Source organism: Papio anubis, chromosome 1 (genome assembly GCF_008728515.1).
Source record: "Papio anubis isolate 15944 chromosome 1, Panubis1.0, whole genome shotgun sequence".
Classification (NCBI taxonomy): domain Eukaryota; kingdom Metazoa; phylum Chordata; class Mammalia; order Primates; family Cercopithecidae; genus Papio; species Papio anubis.
Genome location: NC_044976.1, coordinates 24,735,394 through 24,758,299, shown reverse-complemented (window position 1 = coordinate 24,758,299; position 22,906 = coordinate 24,735,394). Strand labels below are relative to the sequence as shown.

At 46.9% G+C, this 22,906-nt stretch overlaps 1 protein-coding gene across 9 annotated transcripts in view; it reads right to left on the bottom strand.

Annotated features, from left to right (window-relative positions):
* The window catches only part of DHDDS (dehydrodolichyl diphosphate synthase subunit), a 37,379-nt gene extending 16,622 nt beyond the window's left edge, over positions 1-20,757 (bottom strand). For 2 of the 9 annotated variants that reach the window (XM_031665891.1, XM_031665893.1), the window contains exons 1-6: positions 20,606-20,757; positions 19,973-20,090; positions 13,652-13,768; positions 8,239-8,381; positions 4,679-4,795; positions 3,162-3,263 (exon numbers count right to left, since the gene is read on the bottom strand). In XM_031665891.1, coding sequence (XP_031521751.1) covers positions 3,162-3,263; positions 4,679-4,795; positions 8,239-8,381; positions 13,652-13,768; positions 19,973-20,035 — 542 coding nt within the window. In that variant the 5' untranslated portion in view covers positions 20,036-20,090; positions 20,606-20,757. Of the gene's footprint in view, positions 1-3,161; positions 3,264-4,678; positions 4,796-8,238; positions 8,405-13,651; positions 13,769-19,972; positions 20,091-20,463 lie in introns of all 9 variants that reach the window. The other 7 variants (XM_031665890.1, XM_031665892.1, XM_031665896.1 and 4 more) reach the window with 4 other exon arrangements.
* Between the last annotated feature and the right edge of the window lie 2,149 nt (positions 20,758-22,906).

Below are 22,906 nucleotides of genomic sequence, written 5' to 3'. Positions count from 1 at the left end.
GTTTCACCATGTTGGCCAGGCTGGTCTTGAACTCCTGACCTCAGGTGATCCACCTGCCTAGGATTACAGAACTTTGGGAGGCTGAGGCAGGTGGATCACTTGAAGTCAGGAGCTCAAGACTAGCCTGGCCAACATGGTGAAACCTCATCTCTACTAAACATACAAAAATTAACTTGGCGAGGTGGCGCATGCCTGTAATCCTAGCTATTCAGGAGGCTGAGGCACAAGAATCACTTGAATCTGGGAGGCAGGTGTTGCAGTGTGCTTAGATCACCCCATTGCACTCCAGCCTGGGTAACAAAGCGAGTCTCAAAAAAATATATATATATTGAATTAAAAAATTAGCCGAGTAGGGTCCGGGTGCGGTGGCTCACGCCTGTCATCCCAGCACTTTGGGAGGCCAAGGCGGGCAGATCACGAGGTCAGGAGATCGAGACCATCCTGGCTAACACGGTAAAACCCCGTCTCTACTAAAAATACAAAAAATTAGCCAGGCGTGGTGGTGGGCGCCTGTAGTCCCAGCTACTCGGGAGGCTGAGGCAGGAGAATGGCGTGAACCTGGGAGGTGGAGCTTGCGGTGAGCCAAGATCTGCACCCCAGCCTGGGCGACAGAGCAAGACTCTGTCTCAAAGGAAAAAAAAAAAAAAAAATTAGCCCACTGGCCAGGTATGGTAGTTCGTGCCTGTAATCCCAGTACTTTGGGAGGCTGAGGTGGGTGGATTACCTGAGGTCGGGAGTTCGAGACCAGCCTGGTCAACATAGTGAAACCCCGTCCCTACTAAAATACAAAAATTAGCCGGACATGGTGACATGCCACTGTAACCCCAGCTACTCGGAAGGCTGAAGCAGGAGAATCGCTTGAGCCCAGGATGCGAAGGTTGCAGTGAGCCGAGATTGCACCATTGTACTCCAGCCTGGGCAAGAGACTCTGTCTCCAAAAAAGAATTAGCTGAGCATGGTGGCACACACCTGTAGTCCCAGCTACTTGGAAGGTTGAAGTGGGAGGGTTGCTTGAGCCCGGGAGGCACAGACTACAGTGGGCTGAGATCACACCACTGCACTCCAACCTGGGTGATAGAGCGAGTCCCTGTCTCAAAATAAAAATAAAAATAGGCCAGGAGTGATGGCTCATGCCTGGAATCCCAGCACTTTGGGAGGCTGAGGCAGACAGATCACTTGAGGTCGGGAGTTTGAGACCAGCCTGGCCAAAATGGTGAAACCCCATCTCTACTAAAAAGTACAAAAAATTAGCTGGGCGTGGTGGTGTGCGCCTATAATCCCAGCTACTTGGGAAGCTGAGGTGGAAGAATTGCTGGAACCCAGGAGGCCAAGGCTGCAGTGAGCCAAGATCATGCCATTGTACTCCAGCCTGGAGACAGAGCGAGACTCCATCTACAAAAAAATAAAAAATAAAAATAAAATATTTGTTGAATGAATGAACTATGTGACAGAGAAATGTCACCCAGCTGTTAGGAAGGAGAGGCATTCATAAAATAGCCTCAAAAACTGTCTCCTTTCCTTTTTATCTAATTCTATTCTCACCAAGTAAACTTTTTGATTTTTAATCTAGTTTCCTAGGTCAATCAAATTGGGAAGGGAACCAGAAAAAGTTCTGGTTCCCAAGATCCCACATAATAGAGGTAAAGGATAAGAATCCTAAAATCAAACAGCTTTAGATATGAGTCCCAGCTCTGGCACTTACTAGTATAGTAAAACTGGGCAATTCACTTCAATGCTGAACTCAGTTTTCTCATCTACAACATGGGTAACAGCCTTGAATCTGTCACACATAAGGTTAATGACTTAATGAAATACAGAACACAACATATCTCCTGGGTTATTTTTTGTTACTATTATTATATTATTGCTATTAGTTTACAAATATTGAAAGTTATATGAATAATAATGTGAGAGGGACCAAATATTTAAATGGCTTCAAAAGTCCCTCCAGCTCTAATAATTAGGATTCCACTATGTTGACAACAATTAATAATTTTCTTTTTGAAAAATACCTGAATTCGCCGGGCGTGGTGGCTCACGCCTGTAAGCTCAACACTTTGGGAGGGGGCGGGCGGATCATGAGGTCAGGAGTTCGAGACCAGCCTGACCAATATGGTGAAACCTGTCTCGACTAAAAATACAAAAATCAGCCGTGCATGGTGGTGCACGCCTGTAGCCCCAGCTACTTGGGAAGCTGAGGCAGAACAATTGCTTGAACCTGGGAGGTGAAGGTTGCAGTGACACAAGATCACATCACTGGACTCCAGCCTGGGCGACAAAATGAGACTTTGTCTCACCAAAAAAAAAAAAAAGAAGAAAAGAAAAGAAAATCACCTGAATCTTGTGTGAAACTAGAACATGAGAGACCTAAAGAACTCTAGCCCCAACAAACTGCATTCATGAAAAGTCATTATTGGAAAAACACTACCAAAGGGCCAGGAGGGTGTAATTTGTAAAGGAATAATAACATGGCTTTGTCATCTGCTTTGCTTTTTCTCTGGGGTTTCTTGGTGTGTGGTGAACTCTAGTTCTGAAGCAGGTTGTAATAAGCCAATCCTAATCTCTAAATTTGGGAGATCCCCTTAAATCTTTCCACATGGCCGGGCGCGGTGGCTCAAGCCTGTAATCCCAGCACTTTGGGAGGCCGAGATGGGCGGATCACGAGGTCAGGAGATCGAGACCATCCTGGCTAACACGGTGAAACCCCGTCTCTACTAAAAAATACAAAAAACTAGCCGGGCGAGGTGGCAGGCGCATGTAGTCCCAGCTACTCGGGAGGCTGAGGCAGGAGAATGGCGTGAACCCGGGAGGCGGAGCTTGCAGTGAGCTGAGATCCGGCCACTGCACTCCAGCCTGGGCGACCGAGCAAGACTCCATCTCAAAAACAAAAAAAATCTTTCCACATGCTCCCCTAATTAGATCTCTGGCCAAGTACATGGCACAGAGGGGTTTTATGGTTTGGTACAGGCCTAGTTTTTTTGTTGTTGTTGTTTAAGAGATGGAGTTTTGCCATGTTGGCCAGGCTGGTCTTGAATTCCTGGCCTGCCTCAAATGGACTGCCCACCTAGGCCTCCTAATGTGCTGGGATTACAGGCATGAGCTGCCATGCTGACCCAGGTTTGTTTTCCTTAGTAATTACCATGCAAAACAACTCGGGATACCTGGGATCCAACAGGCCTTGCTCCACCCCCCACGCCATCTCTCTCACAGCATTGCTGATCTCATGACGGGATGTGTATGCAAAACAGACATTCAGGAAACACCTGAGGAGGGAAGAAGAGAATAATTTACCAAAGGGGGACAGGGACTGATGACTGAAGTCACTGATTACAGAGCAGCCCTTCCAGCCTTTCCCTAGAAAAACAAATACACACCAAATGTTAACCGTGGATACCTCTGAAAGGTGAAATTATGATTTTTTTGTGGTTTCCAAGTTTTCTTGGAATAAACATGTAACTAGTTTTATAATAAGACAAGTACTAAATGGCTCCTTTTTTTTTTGAGACAGAGTTTTGCTCTTGTTGTCCAGGCTGGAGTGCAGTGGCGTGATCTCGACTCACTGCAACCTCTGCCTCCTGGGTTCAAGTGATTCTTCTGCCTCAGCCTCCCGAGTAGCTGGGATTACAGGCGCACACCACCACGCCCAGCTAATTTTTGTATTTTTAGTAGAGACAGGGTTTCACCATGTTGGCCAGGCTGGTCTTGAACTCCTGACCTCAGGTGATCCACCTGCCTAGGATTACAGGCGTGAGACACTGTGCCCAGCCACTAAATAGCTCCCATTGCCCTCCTAACCCTCTCCTCTTCTACTGTACACCGGCTTTCAGAGGAAGATTCCACTGTGACATTGGCACAAACAAAGGAAAATAGGAAGGAGGTTTGGTGTAAAACAAGTCCACTGGCCGGGCGCGGTGGCTCACGCCCACACTTTGGGAGGCCGAGGCAGGCGGATCACGAGGTCAGGAGATCGAGATCACAGTGAAACCCCGTCTCTACTAAAAATACAAAAAATTAGCCAAGCGCGGTGGTGGGCGCCTGTAGTCCCAGCTACTCGGGAGGCTGAGCCAGGAGAATGGCGTGAACCCGGGAGGTGGAGCTTGCAGTGAGCCGAGATCACGCCACTGCACTCCAGCCAGTCTAGACAGAACTAGACTCCGTCTCAAAAAAAACAAAAAAAAACAAAAAAAAAAACAAGTCCACTGCCAAAATACATGTTATGTTTCAAACATCACGGAGTTTGGATTATTGAATTCTATTCCCTGTAGGTCTGTATGACCTCCCAAAGTCATCCTATCCATAGGTTAAAGGAGTGGAACAGAAAAAGAATTTCTTGAAGGATCTGTCTTCAAAGACAGGGATAAGAACTGTTGTATTCTGATCCCATCCCCTGTCAAGTAAAAACATATATACATATACACACATACACATTTACTTGGTGGGGGGTAGGCACAGAAAGGAGGAAACTATGCGTATGTGTCAGTATACACACATATAACATGTTATTGCACAATCATGTCTGGTGTGCCCTGCAGTCAGGAGAAAGTCTCTAAGCTGCTCAACCTACTGTCTCATTGCCCGTTGCACCAGTCTAGACCAAGAAAAGCCCAGGACGTCTCCCTAAAGCCAGCAGGGAATCAAATATTGAAACAGCTCCCTACAGGGAAATCTGAGAACTTACTTGTTGTAGTTCTTTGTGGCCTGTACAGCTTGTGCAATCAGCTCCTGGAGATCCAAGGGTAACAAATGCAGATCGCCCAGGACCCGGATACACACCCCATGCTTCTGCAGTTTCTCCCTGATCAGGGAAAAGAGGCAGCATTGGGATAGGGCCCCTGCTGAGCTGGAGAGAGCAAGGTGCTCAGGTAATAACTGACAACCAGTTTTTTGAGGGCTTTCCTGTGTGTCAGACACTGTTCTACATGCTTGCATCCCCTCAACAACTCTGAAAGCTTACTTCAGTGCCGAGGCTCAGACAGGACAGTCAGATGGGGACTGCCCAAGGTCATACAGCCATCAAGTGCTCTGTTAGGATTGAAACGCTGTCTGTCTGACTTGAGAACCCAAATTATTTTTCTTGAGACGGACTCTTGCTCTGTCACCCAGGCTGGAGTGCAGTGGTGTGATCTCAGCTCACTGCAACCTCCGCCTCCCAGGTTCAAGCGATCTTCCCACTTCAGCCTCCCAAGTAGCTGGGATTACAGGCACCCGCCACCATGCCTGGCTAATTTTTGTATTTTTAGTAGAGACGGGGTTTCACCATGTTGGCCAGGCTGGTCTCGAACTCTTGACCTCAAGTGAGCTGCCTGCCTCGGTCTCCCAAAGAGCTGAGATTACAGGCATGAGCCACAGCGCTCAGTCCCAAACTCTTTTTTTTTGTTGTTTGTTTGTTTCCTTTTTTGGAGACAGGGTCTTACCCTCACCCAGACTGGAGTGCAGCGGTATACTCATGGTTCAATATAACTTCCAAATCCTGAGCTCAAGAGATCCTCCTGCCTTAGCTTCCCAAGTAGCTGGGACTAAAGGTGTACACCACCATGCCCGGCTAATTTTTGTATTTCTTGTAAAGATGAGGTCTCACTATGTTGCCCAAGGTGGTCTCAAACTCCTGGCCTCAAGTGATCCTCCTGCCTGAGCCTCCCACAGTGCTAGGATTATAGGTGTGAGCCACCATGTCCAGCAAGAACCCAAACTCTTTACTATATATTACACAACCTCATGTGTCCTTTTTGGGAAGTTGCATTTTATGTATCTGTGAAGTCCCATTTGAGAAGTGAGTAAACTCCTCAAGGGAAGGAGCTGTATTATTGGTTACTTTTGTTACGTTCTAGTGAAATATGATGATAATGGTGACAGCTAACATTCTATGTTTACTAAATTCCAGATATTGGTCTAAGTGCTTTACATGTACCAACACATTCCATTCTTACACCAACCTCTGAGTTATATACCATTATTATTCCCCTTTTACAGATGAGGAAACTGAGGCACAGGGACGTTAGGTAATTTGTTCGGACAGTTGATGAATGGAGAACCAGGATTTGTACATAGGAAGTCAGCCTCCAGAGCTTGTCTTCTTAATTATGACATTATATTGCTTCCATACAACAACTCCCAAACTCTGCATATGGTGAGAATGAATTCAACCAGTTTCTCTCATCTGGAAATGCTATGAAGAAACCAAATGCTTCACGTTTGGAAAATGGGAGCTTAATAGAAGGAAGTATACTAGAAGACCTTGATTCAGCTCTTCCTACTAGCTTGTGGTATAGTTCTGCCACTAGCTTGATGTGTGACCAGGCGTGAGCCCTCGTCTTCTGTTTTTTAAATTTTTAATTTACTTATTTTTATTTTAATGAATTAATTTTTTGAGACAGCATCTCACTCTGTTACCCAGGATGGAAGATGGTGGTTCAATGACAGCTCATTGAAGCCTCAACCTCCCCAGACTCAAGTGAGCCTCCCTCTTCAGCCTCCCGTGTAGCTGGGATTACAGGCATGTGCCACCATCCTCAGTTAATTTTTTTTGTATTTTCTTGTAGAGATGGGGTTTTGCCATGTTGCCTAGGCTGGACTCAAGCAAATTCCTGGACTCAAGCAATCCACCCTCCTTGGCCTCCCAAAGCGCTGGGATTACAGGTGCGAGCCACCCTGCTCAACCTCTTCTCTTTACCAGGGTTTTGTTTCCCAACTGATGAAATAGAATAAGGCCAGTGGTTTTCCCACTTTCTTTCAGCCAAAGAACCCTTTCTTCAAATCAAATTCTACACAGAAGCCTAATACATAAAATAGGTAAATGCAACTCAGCACCCTCTACCCTACTCCCACTGGGTTCTTTCTACACCTCCTCAGACCTTGGGGTTCTGTGGCACATTAATGGTAAAGCACCTCTGAGGTTTCTTCTTGCTTTCGCCAGGACTTCATGATAAACGAAGTCCATTTTCTCTACTATTAACTGATCAGAGCAATGTCATTAGCATCTCTTCTGCCGTGCATTTTGATCTTGCAGGAATTGTAAGATGGCCTGTCTCTCAGAGCACAGTGTAGATGATAGCTCAGCTCTGGAGTCAGAAAGACCCAGGTGTGCACCTTGGCTCTGCCTGATAGCTGTGTGACCCAGGATATATGCCTTAACTTCTTTGATTTCTACTTTCCTTCTCTCTAAAAATGGGCCAATAATATCTTTGTCATGGTATAATGTGATTACAGGATGAGTAAGAATATATTTTAGGCTCAAAGCCTGGCATATAGTAAGCACTTTAAAAAGGTAAGATTAGTAGGATGTGCCCCCCATGCCTCCATCCCCGGCTCCTTAGGTGTAAACTCTGAGCCACACAGGCTCTGCTGGGGACCAGGGAGCAATGTCTGTAGCCCAGAATCTCACCATCCTAATATAGACAGAAAGAAGCCTGGCTACCCTCCCTACCACGCATTGTTCTAGGCTTACCTTCACTGGAGTTCTAGGCTCACTGTTCTCTCATCTTCCTGGTATAGGTAGGAGCTGGGCACACAACAGTTGTAACTAAGGCTTTTGGGCAATTCTGGCTGGTAAGGGCTCCATACTTTGAAGCAAGCAGTCTCCACTGAACTTCGTCTTTGCCCCTCTCTGGCTTTATTCCCTAAGTTAAGCCTAAACTTACTGACAGCTAAGAATGGTACTGACGCTTCCCCATAATTGTCTCTTATGCATCATCCCATCCCTCCCAAAAGACTATGCAGGGGGAGTACAGTAACTTTTTAGGGTTCACTGTGCAGCAGAAAATGACTTCCTTAATGTTTTCTTTAACTCCACTTCCTTGGCCATAGTTTATTGGCTCTGGGGTAGAAATCTGATAGAATTTAGGGATCCCAATTAAGGGATTTTATTGATTCTGGGTTGCTCTTTTGAAGCAGAGAAAACTGGTCTGCAGAGAGAGGTGGAAATAAATGAATATAGAGGTTCTACCTAGTGGGTTTAATTCCTGGTTTCAGTTTTGCTTGAGGTTGGCTGTACTTGTTCTTAAATCATGTGACACACCTCAATATCCTCAAATAAATGCCCCTTTTTTAATTTAAAAAAAATGGAAGAAATAAAGAATGAAAGACTATCTTGTATTTCTGATATTTGCCACCCAAGATGTCTAACCAACATTAAAAAGAGTTGGGAGTCCCTTAAGTAAGCCTCAGATAACAGAATTTCAAGGGTTAGGATAAGGCTGGGGGTGGTGGAAGAACATACTCTCCCCTCTGATAGCATCTTACTGTTCTTCCATCAAGCGGCTGAACTTCTGCCGGGCCAGATCCATAAGCCCGTCTACCTCACTCTTGGAGCGTTTGAAGTTCTCAATGCTGAATGCGTAGACCGTCACCTCTAGGATGCCCAGGTTCAAACACCACCGCAGAGTCTGAGAGGGGAGAAGGCAAGGAGCTAGGATACAAGGAAGAGTGGGAAGGGAAATAAGAGGTACTTTTTGGTCCTGACTCAGAGCTGGAGATGGGAGGCAGACTTTTCTCCTCCCAAAGCTGGGTGAAGCTAGGATAACATCAGTGTTTATGTCAGAATTAATGAATCAAACAAGGAGAAAACCACCATTGAAGAAACTGAAAAATGTGATCTTAGTGAATGCTGATGGCATTGTGCATTACAAGAAAGAACTCTGCACTGAGAGTGTAAAGACCTAGGTTCTAGTCCCTGACTCCATCATGCACTTACGTGACTAGAATCAAATCACTTAATCTCTCTAGGTTTAAGTCTCCTTACCTGTAATAGGAATCACAATCCATCCCTTACAAGGTGGTTAACGAACAATATAAAAACACAAGGTGTTATTACTCACAGCGTAACTTCATTATTCTGGTAGGTTGGGAGGCTGATGAGTCAAAAGAAAAAAAGCAATAACTGGACAGCTGTGTAACATTTAATAGCCTGCAAAGGGTTTTCACATAATTTCATTCGATTCTTTGAACACTTTAAAATGCCACTTTAAAATGACACTGCTGTTTTCATGCCTACTTTACAGATGATAAAACAGGCTCAGAGTTGAAGAATATGTCAAAAATCCTCAACTCAACTGTCTGATTCCATTATATGGAGTTCTAGAACAGGAAAAACAAATTTATAGTTACAGAAATCAGAACAGTAGTTGCCTAGAGAAGAAAAGGAGGAGGTGGAACAGAAGTTGATTGAGAAAGGGCACCAGGGAACTTTTTGGAGAGATAGAAATGTCCTACATCTTTTTTTTTTTTTTTTTTTTTTTGCTGGAATCTCGCTCTGTTACCCAGGCTGGAGTGCAGTGCTACAATCTTGGCTCACTACAACCTCCACCTCCTACGTTCAAGTGATTCTCCTGCCTCAGCCTCCCGAGTAGGTGGCCTACAGGCATGTGCCACCACACCCGGCTAACTTTTTGTATTTTTAGTAGAGACAGATTTCGCCATGCTGGCCAGGCTGGTCTTGAACTCCTGACCTCAGGTGATCTGCCTGCCTCGGCCTCCCAAAGTGGTAGGATTACAGGCATGAGCCACTGCGCCCAGCAGGAAATGTCTTATATCTCGACAGGGGTATGGGTTAAATGAATGCATTGTCAAAACCTAAAATCTGTGCATTTCACCATATGAAATTATAATCCAAAAGAAATGAAACTGGCTGGGTGCAGTGGGTCACACCTGTAACCCTAGCACTTTGGGAGGCCGAGGTGAGCGGATTACCTGAGGTTGGGAGTTCAAGACCAGCCTGGCCAACATGGTAAAACCCCATCTCTACTAAAAATACAAAAACTTAGCTGGGTGCAATGGCGCATGCCTGTAATCCCAGCTACTTGGGAGGTTGAGGCAGGAGAATTGCTTGAACCCGGGAGGCACAGGCTGTGGTGAGTGGAGATCTTACCACTGTACTCCAGCCTGGGCTACAGAGCGAGACTTTGACTCAAAAAAAACAGGCGAGGCATGGTGGCTCATGCCTATAATCCCAGCACTTTGGGAGGCCGAGGTGGGAGGATCACGAGGTCAGGAGTTCGAGACCAGCCTGACCAACATGGTGAAACCCCATCTCTACTAAAAATGCAAAAATTAGCTGGGCGTGGTGACGCGGGCCTGTAATCCCAGCTAGTCAGGAGGCTGAGGCAGGAGAATCCCTCGAACCTGGGAGGCAGAGGTTGCAGTGAGCCAAGATCGCGCCACTGTACTCCAACCTGGGCAACAGAGAGAGCAACTCTGTCTCAAAAAAAAGAAAAAATGAAACTCACACTTAAACTTAGTCCTGGCTGGGCGCGGTGGCTCACACCTGTAATCCCAGCACTTAGGCCACGGGGGGGCAGATCACGAGGTCAGGAGTTTGTGACCAGCCTGGCTAACATGGTGAAACTCCGTCTCTATTAAAAACACAAAAATTAGCTGGGAGTGGTGGCACGCACCTGTAATCCCAGCTACTCGGCAGGCTGAGGCAGGAGAATCGCTTGAACCCGGGAGGCGGAGGTTGTAGTGAGCTGAGATCACGCCACTGCACCCTAGCCTGGGTGACAGAGCAAGACTCCGTCTCAAAAAAAAAAAAAAAAAAAGAAAAAAACTTAGTCCTTTGGGGCTGCTCTAATCCTGTACCACTAAAGGTGGAGAACAATGCTGAGAGGTGAAGAACAATGTTGAGAGATGGAGAGCTGGAGAAATGTTGAGAGATGGAGAACAGAAGAAACAAAGCTAAAGAGCTACCTCTCTAACCCCTTAACAAACATATAAGCAAACAAATCTATTGTTATCTTAGGAAAATTACCAGTGAGAACCTGACACTTGAACAGCCTCAGGCTCTAAAGACCTTGCAAGGCAGCCACTGTGGATGGCACATCTGGGTTGGAACCCACCACTGACATCAGTCAATATAATTGCTAATAACAAGTTTGATTTTTGAGCACTTCCTTTATGTCAGGGCCTGTGCTACATGTTTTCCATTGTGCCATCTTATTTATCTTCAAATAATCTACTGAGAGAGATTGCTAACCCTGTTTTATAGATGAAGAAACTGAGGCAAAAGGAAGCTACATAACTCACTGCAGGTCGCAAAGCCAGACAGTGACAGAGCAGGGGTGCCAATGAGTTCTGAGGGACTCCAGAGCTTAAGCTCCTAAGCATTAGGCAAAACTGCCTCTCAGTTACAAAACAGAAGCCAGAGTCAACAAACTCCATAAAGTAAAGACTTCTACAAGGTGTTAGTGAGAACCCCACTGCCACTCATTCAAGAAAAAAACATCACAGCCCTGGCATCATGCTGTGCCCCTGTGCCAGGATACTGGGACCTGTGAACTACAGACCATATTTCCATTCTTTTTTTTTTTTTTGAGACGGAGTCTCACTCTGTTGCCCAGGCTGGAGTGCAGTGATGTAATCTCAGCTCACTGCAAGCTCTGCCTCTCGGGTTCACGCCATTCTCCTGCCTCAGCCTCCTGAGTAGCTGGGATTACAGGCGCCTGCCACCACGCCCGGCTAGTTTTTTGTATTTTTAGTAGAGACGGGGTTTCACCGTGTTAGCCAGGATAGTCTTGATCTTCTGACCTCATGATCCACGTGCCTCGGCCTCCCAAAGTGCTGGGATTACAGGCGTGAGCCACTGCTCCCGGCCCTCCATTCTTCTTAAAAGTTTCACCAAGATTGTCATATTCTATTCTTTTGTTAAACTTAATGTTTTCCAATTTATAACATGCATTATACCACAAAATGTTCATGACCTCTGTGTAGAGTGATGTCCTGGTTTGCTGGGGACTTTCACCAGTTTTAGCACTGAAAGATCTGCGTCCTGAGAAACCTGTCAGCCTTGCCAAAGCAGAATGAATAGTCACCCAATGTTCATCCAGAAATGTCACTTCTAAGAATTTATCCAAAAAGAGTACTTTTTTTTTCAGACAAGGTCTTGCTCTGTCACCAGGCTGGAGTGTGGTGACATGAACATAGCTCACTGCAGCCTCAACCTCCAGGGTTCAAGTGATCCTTCCACCTCAGTCCCATAAGTATCTGGGACCACAGGCATGCACCACCATGCTTGGCTAATTTTTTTTTTTTTTTTTTTGTAGAGACAGGATCTCACCATGTTGCCCAGGGTGAAACAGTACTATTTATAATGTTTATTGTAATGTCAAGTAATAGTGGAGCAGTTAAATTGTATCAGATCCTCTTGATAAAATGTTCTATAGTCATTGAAACATACAGTTAGAAAGCTTATATATACACCTTAAAAAATGCTTCCCCAAATGTTGGCCGGGCACAGTGGCTCATTACTGTAACCCCAGCACTTTGGGAGGCTGATGGGGGTGGATCACTTGAGGTCAGGAGTTCAAGAACAGCCTGGCCAACATGGTGAAACCTCATCTCTCTCAAAATACAAAAGAATTAGTTGGGGGCGAGGTGGCAGGCGCCTGTAGTCCCAGCTACTCGGGAGGCTGAGGCAGGAGAATGGCGTAAACCCAGGAGGTGGAGCTTGCAGTGAGCTGAGATCCGGCCACTGCACTCCAGCCTGGGCGACAGAGCGAGACTCCGTCTCAAAAAAAAAAAAAAAAAAAAAAAAAAGAATTAGTTGGATGTGGTGACAGGTGTTCAATCTCAACTACTCAGGAGGCTGAGGAAGAAAATCACTTGAACCCGGGAGGTGGAGGTTGCAGTGAGCAGAGATCATGCCACTGCACTCCAGCCTGGGCAACAGAGCGAGACGCTGTCTCAAACAAACAAACAAAACCAAAATGTTAAAAAATAAGGTTACCGAAGCTACAGATGCAATTTTATTAATGTTAAGTCATGTAGAGCATACAATAAGGATTGGATGAGGCATAGAATATAAACTGTTGATTTATTAAAATAAGAAGAGGCAATTTTGTTCCTATTTCCAATATTTTATGGTCATTCACTGGATGATTACTTCTTTGTTAATGTCATTTTTTTTTTTTCTTTTTTTTTTTTTTTTAGACGGAGTCTCGCTCTGTCGCCCAGGCTGGAATGCAGTGGCCGGATCTCAGCTCACTGCAAGCTCCGCCTCCCGGGTTTACGCCATTCTCCTGCCTCAGCCTCCCGGGTAGCTGGGACTACAGGCGCCGCCACCTCGCCCGGCTAGTTTTTTGTATTTTTTTAGTAGAGACGGGGTTTCACCGTGTTAGCCAGGATGGTCTCGATCTCCTGACCTCGTGATCCGCCCGTCTCGGCCTCCCAAAGTGCTGGGATTACAGGCTTGAGCCACCGCGCCCGGCCATTTTTTTTTTTCTTGAGATGGTGTCACTCTGTCACCCAGGCCAGAGTACAGTGGCACAATCTCTGTTCACTGCCGCCTCAAGCTTCCTGGGCTCAGATAGTCCTCCCACCTCAGCCTCCTGAGTAGCTGGAGGCACAGGTGTGCACCACCAAGTCTGGCTAATTTTTAAATTTTTTTGTAGAGACAGGGTTTGACTATGTTGCCCAGGCTGGTCCTGAACCCCTGGGCTCAAGCAATCCTCCTGCCTCGGCCTCCCAAAGTGTGGGATTACAGGCATAAGCAACCACATCTGGCCAATGTCAAGATGAGACCTATAGCCAGCAAGCAAACAGTAAAACACAGAGACAGATACACAAAACACTCTTCAACCACAGCAAACTCAGAGCCTGGTTTTCTAGCTATAATCCACCTCTCCACAGACTGTTCACTTTGGGCTCTGCCATACAAACCCACCTCAGCTAGCTTGTTGAAGCCCTGTGAGTGGCCTTCCTGCCGCTCCACCTGGCACTTCTTGGCATAGCGACGGTTCCCGTCCATTATGAATGCAATGTGTTTCGGCATTGGGCCTGCCTGTGGAATAGGAAGACAAATCATGAACAGGTTTCATATTCTTCAGGGATAAAGGAAGACACTACACCCCAAGGTGATAAGTTTGGGTTATGTGATGAAAACCCCAATGAAGGGAATTGGGTACTTTGTGCTTTTAACTCAGTAAAAAGACATTAAAGTTTACTTACTTAGTTACTTAATTTTGAGGCAGGATCTCACTCAGTCACCCAGACTGGAATGCAATGGTGTGATCACAGCTGACTGCAGCCTTGGCCTCCTGGGCTCAAGTGATGCTCCCACCTCTGCCTCTCACTGACTAGCCAGGGCTACCAGTACATGCCATCACACCTACCTAGCCTTTTTTTTTTTCTTTTTTTTTTAAGAGATGGAGTCGGCCAGGCATGGTGGCTTACGCCTATAATCCCAGCACTTTGGGAGGCTGAGGTGGGTGGATCACTTGAGGTCAGGCGTTCGAGACCAGCCTGGCCAACATGGTGAAACTTGGTCTCTACTAAAAATACAAAAATTAGCCAGGCATGGTGGCATGTGCCTGTAGTCCCAGCTACTCTACTCTGGAGGCTGAGGCAGGAGAATCGCTTGAACCCAGGAGGTGGAGGTTGCAGTGAGTCGAGATCATGCCACTGCACTCCAGCCTGGGCGACACAGTGAGACCGTCTCAAAAAAAAGAGATGGGTGGGGTATTTTCGCATGTTGCCCAGGTCTTGAACTCCTGGGCTCAAGCAATCCTCCTTCATCAGCCTCCCAAACTGCTGGGATTAAAAAAGGTATGAGCCACCATAGCTGGCCTACTTATTATTTTTTTGAGATGGAGTCTCGCTCTGTTGCCCAGGCTGGAGTGCACTGCTGCGATTTCGGCTCACTGCAAGCTCCGCCTCCCGGGTTCACGCCATTCTCCTGCCTCAGCCTCCGAGTAGCTGGGACTACAGGCGCCTGCCACCACGCCCGGCTAATTTTTTTTTGTATTTTTAGTAGAGATTGCTCACCGTGTTAGCCAGGATGGTCTCGATCTCCCTGACCTCGCGGATCCCACTTCACCTTGACCCGCAAGTGCTGGGATTACAGGCTTGCTCACCGCGCTCGCCTACTTATTTTTATTACATATATTTACTGAGCACTCATCGCATGGCAAATACTATGCTGCTTTCTTTTTTTTTTTTGAGACGAGTCTCGCTTCTGTCACTTCAGGCTGGAGGCAGCACTGATCTCACTACTGCAAGTTCACCCTGGCCACGGCCTCTGCCTCAGCTTCCAGTAGCTGGGATTCACAGGTCAAGCCACTGCCTCGGCTAGCTTTTTGTATTTTTAGTGGACGGGACACCTGCATATCCATGGGATCTCCTGACTGATCCGCCTGCCTCTGCCTCCCAAAAGGATTACAGGCTTGAGCACCCGCTGCCTCACCGAAGCTTTTGATTCTGCCCAGGAGTGGGGAGGAAGGATTCAGCCACTGCGCCCCTCTGTTCTCTGAGCCTGACGCGATCAGCCTTTGTCTGTTTTCCGGAAGGATGGCGCACTGCTAGTTTTAGATGAGCAGAGGACGGTTTCACTAAGGCCAGGGACGGTCTCTCGGTCTTGACCTCGATCCACCATCTCTGCCTCCCAAAGTGCTGGGATTATGCTTGAGCCACTGCCTGGCCTGCTAAGCTTCTTATACTTCATCTGCCCATAAGTCTGGCAAGTAACAGTGATGCACATCTTTACTTTTGCATGAAAACAGGTCGGGCGCTGTGTCAAGCCTGTAATCCCAGCACTTTGGGAGGCCAAGACTAGACGCAGGTCAGGAGGATCACACCAACTGGTTGACACGGCAGAAACCCCTGCCTCAATAAAAGTGTTCGTAGCCCAGCACTGGGAGGCAGGAGAATGGCGTGAGCCCGGGAGGCGGAGCTTGCAGTGAGCTGAGATCTGGCCACTGCACTCCAGCCTGGGCGACAGAGCGAGACTCCGCCTCAAAAAATAAAAAAACAAAACAAAACAAAACAAAAAAAAACAGATGGAAAAACAAGCTCAGAGACTTCTAGTGACTTGCATAAGTCACACAGTTAAGAAGAGACAAATGGGGATTCAAACTGATGTCCCTCTGCCTCCAGAGTTAATCTTTCAACCATATGCTCTTAAGTACAGGCTTGGTTTAGAGCAACTAGAGAGCAAAGGGAAAAAAATTTTTTTTTTTCCTTGAAAAAGGTCTTACTCAGGCCAGGCGCGGTAGCTCACACCTGTAATCCCACCAGCACTTTGGGAGGCCGAGGTGGGCGGATCACGAGGTCAGGAGATCGAGACCATCCTGGCTAACATGGTGAAACCCTGTCTCTACTAAACATACAAAAAGTTAGCCGGGCATGGTGGCGGGCGCCTGTAGTTCCAGCTACTCGGGAGGCTGAGGCAGGAGAATGGCGTGAACCTGGGAGGTGGAGCTTGCAACGAGCTGAGATGGCACCACTGCACTCCAGCCTGGGCAACAGAGTGAGACTCCGTCTCAAAAAAAAAAAAAAAAGAAACAGGGTCTTACTCTGTTACCCAAGCTGGATGGAGTGTGGTGGTGTTATCTCAGCTCATTTGCAACCTCCACTTTTTGGGAGGAGAAAGGTTCTCCCACTTCAATTTCCCAAGTAGCTGGGACTACAGGAATACACTACCACATCCAGCTAATTTTTTTATTTTTTGTAGAGATGGGGGTCTCACCATAATGGCCAGGCTGCTCGAACTCCTGGGATCAAGAGATCCACTCGACTTGGCCTCCCAAAGTGCTGGGATTACAGGTTTGAGCCATTGTGCCTGGCCAGGAAAAATTTTTTTTTTTTTTTTTTTTTTTTTTGAGATGGAGTCTTGCTCTGTCACCCAGGCTGGAGTGCAGTGGCGGATCTCAACTCACTGCAAAGCTCCGCCTCCGGGTTCACGCCATTCTCCTGCCTCAACCTCCCAATGCTTCTGGGACTACAGAGCGCCCGCCACCTCGCCCGGCTAGTTTTTGCAGTAGAGGCGGGGGTTTCACCGTGTTAGCCAGGATGGTCTCGATCTCCTGACCTCAAGTGATCAGCCCGTCTAGAGGCCTCCCCAAAGAGATGCTGGGATTACAGGCAGGCCACAGCCTGGCTGAAAAAGGGTACGATGGAGTATAGTCAAACGAAGATGTTACCTTCTACAGAAAAAAGGAACTCATATGGCCAGGTGCAGTGGCTCACGCCTGTAATTCCAGCACTTTGGGAGGCCAAAATGGGTGGATGACTTGAGGTCAGGAGTTAAAGACCAGTTTGGCCAACATGTTGAAACCCCATCTCTACTAAAAATGCGAAAATTAGGGCTGGGTGCAGTGGCTCACGCCTGTAATCTCAGCACTTTGGAGGCAAGGAGGGCGAATCCGCGAGGTCCGGAGTTCAAGACCAGGCTGGCCAATATGGTGAAACCCCGTCTCTACTAAAAATACAAAAATTAGCCAGGCATGGTGGCAGATGCCTGTAATCCTAGCTACTTGGGAGGCTGAGGCAGGAGAACTGCTTGAACCTGGGAGGCGGAGGTTGCAGTGAGCCAAGATCATGCCACTGCACTCCAGCCTGGGCAACAGAGCAAGACTCCATCTTGGAAAAAAAAACCAAAAAATACAAAAAATTAGCCAGGTATGGTGGGAGCCTGTAATCCCGCTACTCAGGAGGCTGAAGCCGGAGAATGGCTTGAACCCGGGAGGTAGAGGTTGCAATGAGCCAAGATGGCGCCACTGCACTCCAGCCTGGGTGACAGAGTGAGACTCTGTCTCAAAAAAAAAAAAAAGGGCACTAATTCCTGACCTCTAGCCAACTGCTGACACACAGGAACTGGGGCGCAATATTGTTGGATCTGTTGATCTTGCAAGAAAACCAAACATCAGAATTTTTATAAAAATTGTGCTTTTGGCCGGGCGCAGTGGCTCATGCCTATGATCCCAGAACTTTGGGCGGCCGAGGCGGGTGGATCATAAGTTCAGGAGTTTTAAGACCAGCCTGGCCAACATAGTGAAACTCAGTCTCTACTAAAAATAAAGAAAAAATTAATGAGTGTGGTGGGGTGCCTGTAATGCTAGCTGCTTGGGAGGCTGAGGCAAGGAGGGTGCTTGAACCCAGGAGGCAGAAGTTTTGATGAGCGAGATCACATGCCACCGCATTCCAGCCTGGGTGACAGAGTGAGACTCTGTCTCAAAAAAAAAAAAAAAAATTGTTTTTCAAAGCAAACCAAAAAGACTTTTTTTGAGTCAAACAAAACTTACTTGGAGCCAGACACGGTGGCTCAAGCCTGTAATCCCAGCACTTTAGGATGCTGAGGTGGGCAGATCACTTGAGGCCAGGAGTTCGAGACCAGCCTGGCCAACATGGTGAAACCCCAACTCTACTAAAAATACAAAAAAAATAAAATAAAATAACCAGGCGTGGTGGCGGGTGCCTATAATCCCAGCTACTTTGGGAGGCTGAGGTGGGAGAATCGCTTGAACCCAGGAGGCGGAGGTTGCAGTGAGCCAAGATTGCACCAGTGCACTCCAGTCTGGGCAACAGAATAAGACTCCATCTCAAAAAAGAAACCACAAAAAACAAAACCCTTATCTGGCTTGGAGCAGCTTTGAGTTGTCTCCCATAACACAAATGGACTCCTTAGCCTATTTTTCCTCACCTGGGAGGGCTCTTCCCTGACTGCTTCCTCATCAACACTTCTTCTTTTTCTACTTCTGTCTCCCACATACAGCCTTTCCATCCCCCCAAATCCATTCAAGTTATGCAGCTTGTTCTTCCAAACATACCACTGCAGTGGTTCCCCAAGGAGATACTTCTCATTCCCTGGACTGCTTGAGATCCCTTGGCATTTGTTTGTGAGCATGTGTGGGGCTTGTATAAAGGTTACTGACTCATGAATTCATTACTGCCTGCTGCTTGACAGCCTGTGGCTGAAAAACAAAACCAAGCTGACTGGCCCCAATCTCAAACCTGTCTTAGGCAGATACAATATTGCTGTGATTCCTAGAGAAAAAGCTGAGGGAAGATTTGGGGAAGATGGGAGATAATAGTCTTCAAATGGCTGAAAGACAACCCTAATAATAATTAAGAACTGCTAGACATTATGCTAACTGCTTTATATTAATGTCTCATTTAATTCTCATAACAATTCTATAGTTGTTAAAGTCACATGATTACTAAATGATAGAACAGGACTTTCAGACCAGGTGCAGTGGCTCAGGCCTATAATCCCAGCACTTTGAGAGGCTGAGATAGGTGGATCACCTGAGGTCAAGAGTTTGAGACCAGCCTGGCCAGTATGGTAAAATCCCATCTCTATTAAAAATATAAAAATTAGCCATGTGTGGTAGCACATGCCTGTAACCCCAGCTACTTGGGAGACTAAGGCAAGAGAATTGCTTGAACTTGGGAGACGAAGGCTGCAGTGAGCCAAGACTGTGCCATTGCACTCCAGCCTGGGTGACAGAGCAAGACTCCGTCTCAAAAAAAAGAACAGGAATTTCAGCCACGTTTGTCTGCCTCTAGAGCCCAAACTCCTTTTGTTTTTTTTTGAGACAGAGTCTCATTCTGAACCTTTTTTTTTTTTTTTTTTGAGACAGTCTCGTTCTGTCACCCAGGCTGGAGTGCGGTGGCACAATCATGACTCACTGCAGCTTTGACCTGGGCTCCAGAAATTCTCCCACTTCAGCCTGCCAAGTAGCTGGGACTACAGATGAACACCACCAAGCCCGGCTAATTTTTGCATTTTTTTGTAGAATCAGGGTTTTGCCATGTTGCCCAGGCTGGTCTCAACTCCTGAGCTCAAACAGTCTGCCCACCTCGGCCTCCCAAATTGCTGGGATTACAGGCCTGAGGGACCAGGCCCAGCCCCCAAGCTCTACTGCCAGATCAAAGAATATATCAAAGATTAACCTATTTAAATCCAGAGGACAGTACAAGGAACAGTGGATCAACATTCCAAGGAAACAAATTTCAATTCTCTATAAGGAATACTTAGCAGTCTAGGCGGCCCACTGATATTGAGAGGCCTCGGCTTCCTGAAAATGTCAGAGTTAGGACAAAAGTCTACCAGAAATGTAGACCTGGAAGTTACCATTCTAAGACTCTTTGGTTTCCTTGCTAAATTCCACGAATTTAAATCATGAATTGCTCAACTTTATTAACAGATTTTGATACAAGATTATCCAACTGACCAGAAGGCCAACTGGTGCTCTGGGCCATTGCTCACCTTTATGATGTTGGCACAGAACCGCTCCCAAAGTGACAGCTCTCCTTCCTTGATCCATGACATAGTTCTTTTCCAGTCAGAAGATCACCCCAGAACAACCAAACACCAGCCAGGTAATCTTGGATAAACAAGAAAGAAAATAAGAAGCCACCAAGGTTTGCAAAGAGCTATAACTGACTTCTGGGGAATCAGATGGACTGTGGAGAGCAGCCAGCATTACAATCCAAAGACACTGGTCTAAGCCTATAATCTTTTACCACCCACAGTTTTATAAGGCAATGAGACCTCTGGGGGGCAAAAGCCTTTCCTCGGTTCTCGTGCCTTTGCAGACTTGTTCCCATTCCCATTTCCTCAGTATCTGCACTGACTTCTTCTGAACATCTAAGTCAGCTTCCTGCCACATCATGGTGCCCACATCTTGATCATTCCCTGTTTCTTCCTTCTCCATCTTCCCTCAAGCTGTTTCCCACTCTGCGCTCCCAGTTACTAACCCCTTCAGTTATCGCACCGCCGGTACTTCACGCCTCAGTGGTCTCCTGATTATCCCCTCAGTAGTCCCTTTGCTTCTCCCGCAGCTGCTCCCCGCCCAGTCACCCTCTTCTCCTCTAGTTCACCCCTTCAGTTCAGTGGCACCTGATTCGCTCCGCTGGGCGCGTCCCCACCGCTTCAGTGGGCCGGCACTTCCTCACGACGTGGCGCTAGAAGAACACGTCATCTTTGGGCGCTGCGACACGCCCCCTCCGTCACCCAAGTTGGGGGGCCCTGCCCTGCGCCTGCGCCTGTGGGCTAGAGGGAGGGCAGTTCTCAGTCCCGTGGGGTGTGGACGCCGGCGAGGGTGAGAGCCAGGCTCACGTGACCCAGCGGGGCGGGAGGCTGGGCTCCAGGCCACGTGCTTGGGGACCAGCTGGGGAAGACGGGGTTGAGCCCAGTGTGGGGAGCGCAAGGGTCGGTAGACTCACAGATTGGGTGGCCTCTGGAAAACGCGCCAGTGAAATGAGCCAGGGGGAAGAATCGAGGCGCTTCACGGCCCTTGAAGGCAGCTTAGGACTGCTGAGAAATGGGGTAAGGCAGCGTCCTAACCTGGGAATGCCGCAGAACCGGGCTTCATTAGAGCACTGGTACATACTCTTAAAAATTATCTCGTTACGTTTCGTGTTTTATTTAGTGGATTTAATCGTGTGGGAAGAAGTTTCTAGCCGCAGCCAATTTTACAGACGCGCAGAATATTAATCTATTTTGTGCCGATTTAAGGCACGCATATTTTAGGATTTGTGGATTACCAAGACCTGTCCCAACGAACTCAGGAGAAGCGGTAAGGCCAGAAGGATCTCTGCCATAAGAATGACTTCTAGGCCAGACGCGGTGACCCACGCCTGTAATCCCAGCACTTTGGGAGGCGGAGGCGAACGGATCACCTGAGGTTAGGAGTTCGAGACCAGCCTGGCCAACATCGTGAAACCCCCGTCTCTATTAAAAATACAAAAAATGAGCCGGGCGTGGTGGCTCAAGCCTGTAATCCCAGCACTTTGGGAGGCCGAGACGGGCGGATCACGAGGTCAGGAGATCGAGACCATCCTGGCTGCCACAGTCCGTCCCAAAAAAAAAAAAAAAAAAAGTAGTTAAATCTTCTCAAAATTGAAAAAGGAGGAAAAAATTTTTTACAGATTCTTATACAACCAGTATTATTTTTATTTATTTATGTATTTATTTTGAGACGGAGTCTGGCTCTGTCACCGAGTCTGGAGTGCAATGGCGCGATCTCGGCTCACTGCAACCTCCGCCTTCCGAGTTCAATCGATTCTCCTGCCTCATCCTCCCGAGTAGCTGGGACTACAGGCACGCACCACCACGGCTGGCTAATTTTTGTACTTTTAGTAGAGACAGGGTTTCACCATTTTGGCCAGGATGGTTTGGGTCTCTTGACCTGGTGATCTGCCTGCCTAGGCCTCTCAAAGTGTTGGAATTACAGGCTTGAGCCACCTGGCCCGGCCACAACCAGTATTTCTTGCAAAGCATAATACAACTTTATCATGCATTATGTCTTGAGTGGAATAAAAATTCACAATTGTCAAAGAACCTTTTTGTCGCATTTCACTTTTCAATATTATTAAAGAAATGAGGCAAGGAAGAGATTTTTTATTGGCAATTTCTAATTGATTATGTCTTCCACTCTTTCTAATGAAAGGGGTTATTTTAACACAGCAACATGATCAGAGAAAGCCCTAGAGATGAGTAGAAATGAATAGTATTGAGCTTTTCCATCCTTCCTGCTTTGCAACCTGGGGAGTAAATTTCAGTCCAACTTACTTCACTTTGCAGCAAGACAATTTAACTAAGTCCACTAGTAGTTTGCTGCTTTATGAGGTTCTACTGTCAGCTTTGACTTTTGGTACAATTAAGGAGCCACAAAGTCCCTGGAGTAGATGTATGAAACTTCTTTCCCTTGCTCTGATAATGTCAGGCTTGAGGATTTAAACTGGTTTCCCTGTTTCCTTGCACGTTGTGTTAATATACTTGGTTTGCCTCCGATCAAGTTTTTTTTTTCCTTTTTAAAATCCTTCCCTTAGTGGGAATAGATGTTTAAAAATCAGTGTTCTTGCTTGATGACTTGTGATATATAAAAAAAATTCGATGCTCATAAAAAGCAAACTTTGGCTCAAAGAAAATGTTGCATTTATAGTTAGTCAGTGAATCTCCTCTGGCCTCAATTTCCCCAGTTCCACAACACATTTCTGTCCTTGGGATGCTGCAAGGGGTTAATTAATTAAGATTTGTAAAGGACTTTGAGGAGTAGGGGACAAAGTATTATTAGGGTCTCATGCCCCAAGCCATGGCCCCATCCTTTCATCCCAGCCAGTGGCACAGGCAACCCCATTCTTATGCATGCCAAGCCCCTAATCCCCTCTTGAATGTGGAAGCTTCCAAGGAAGGGAC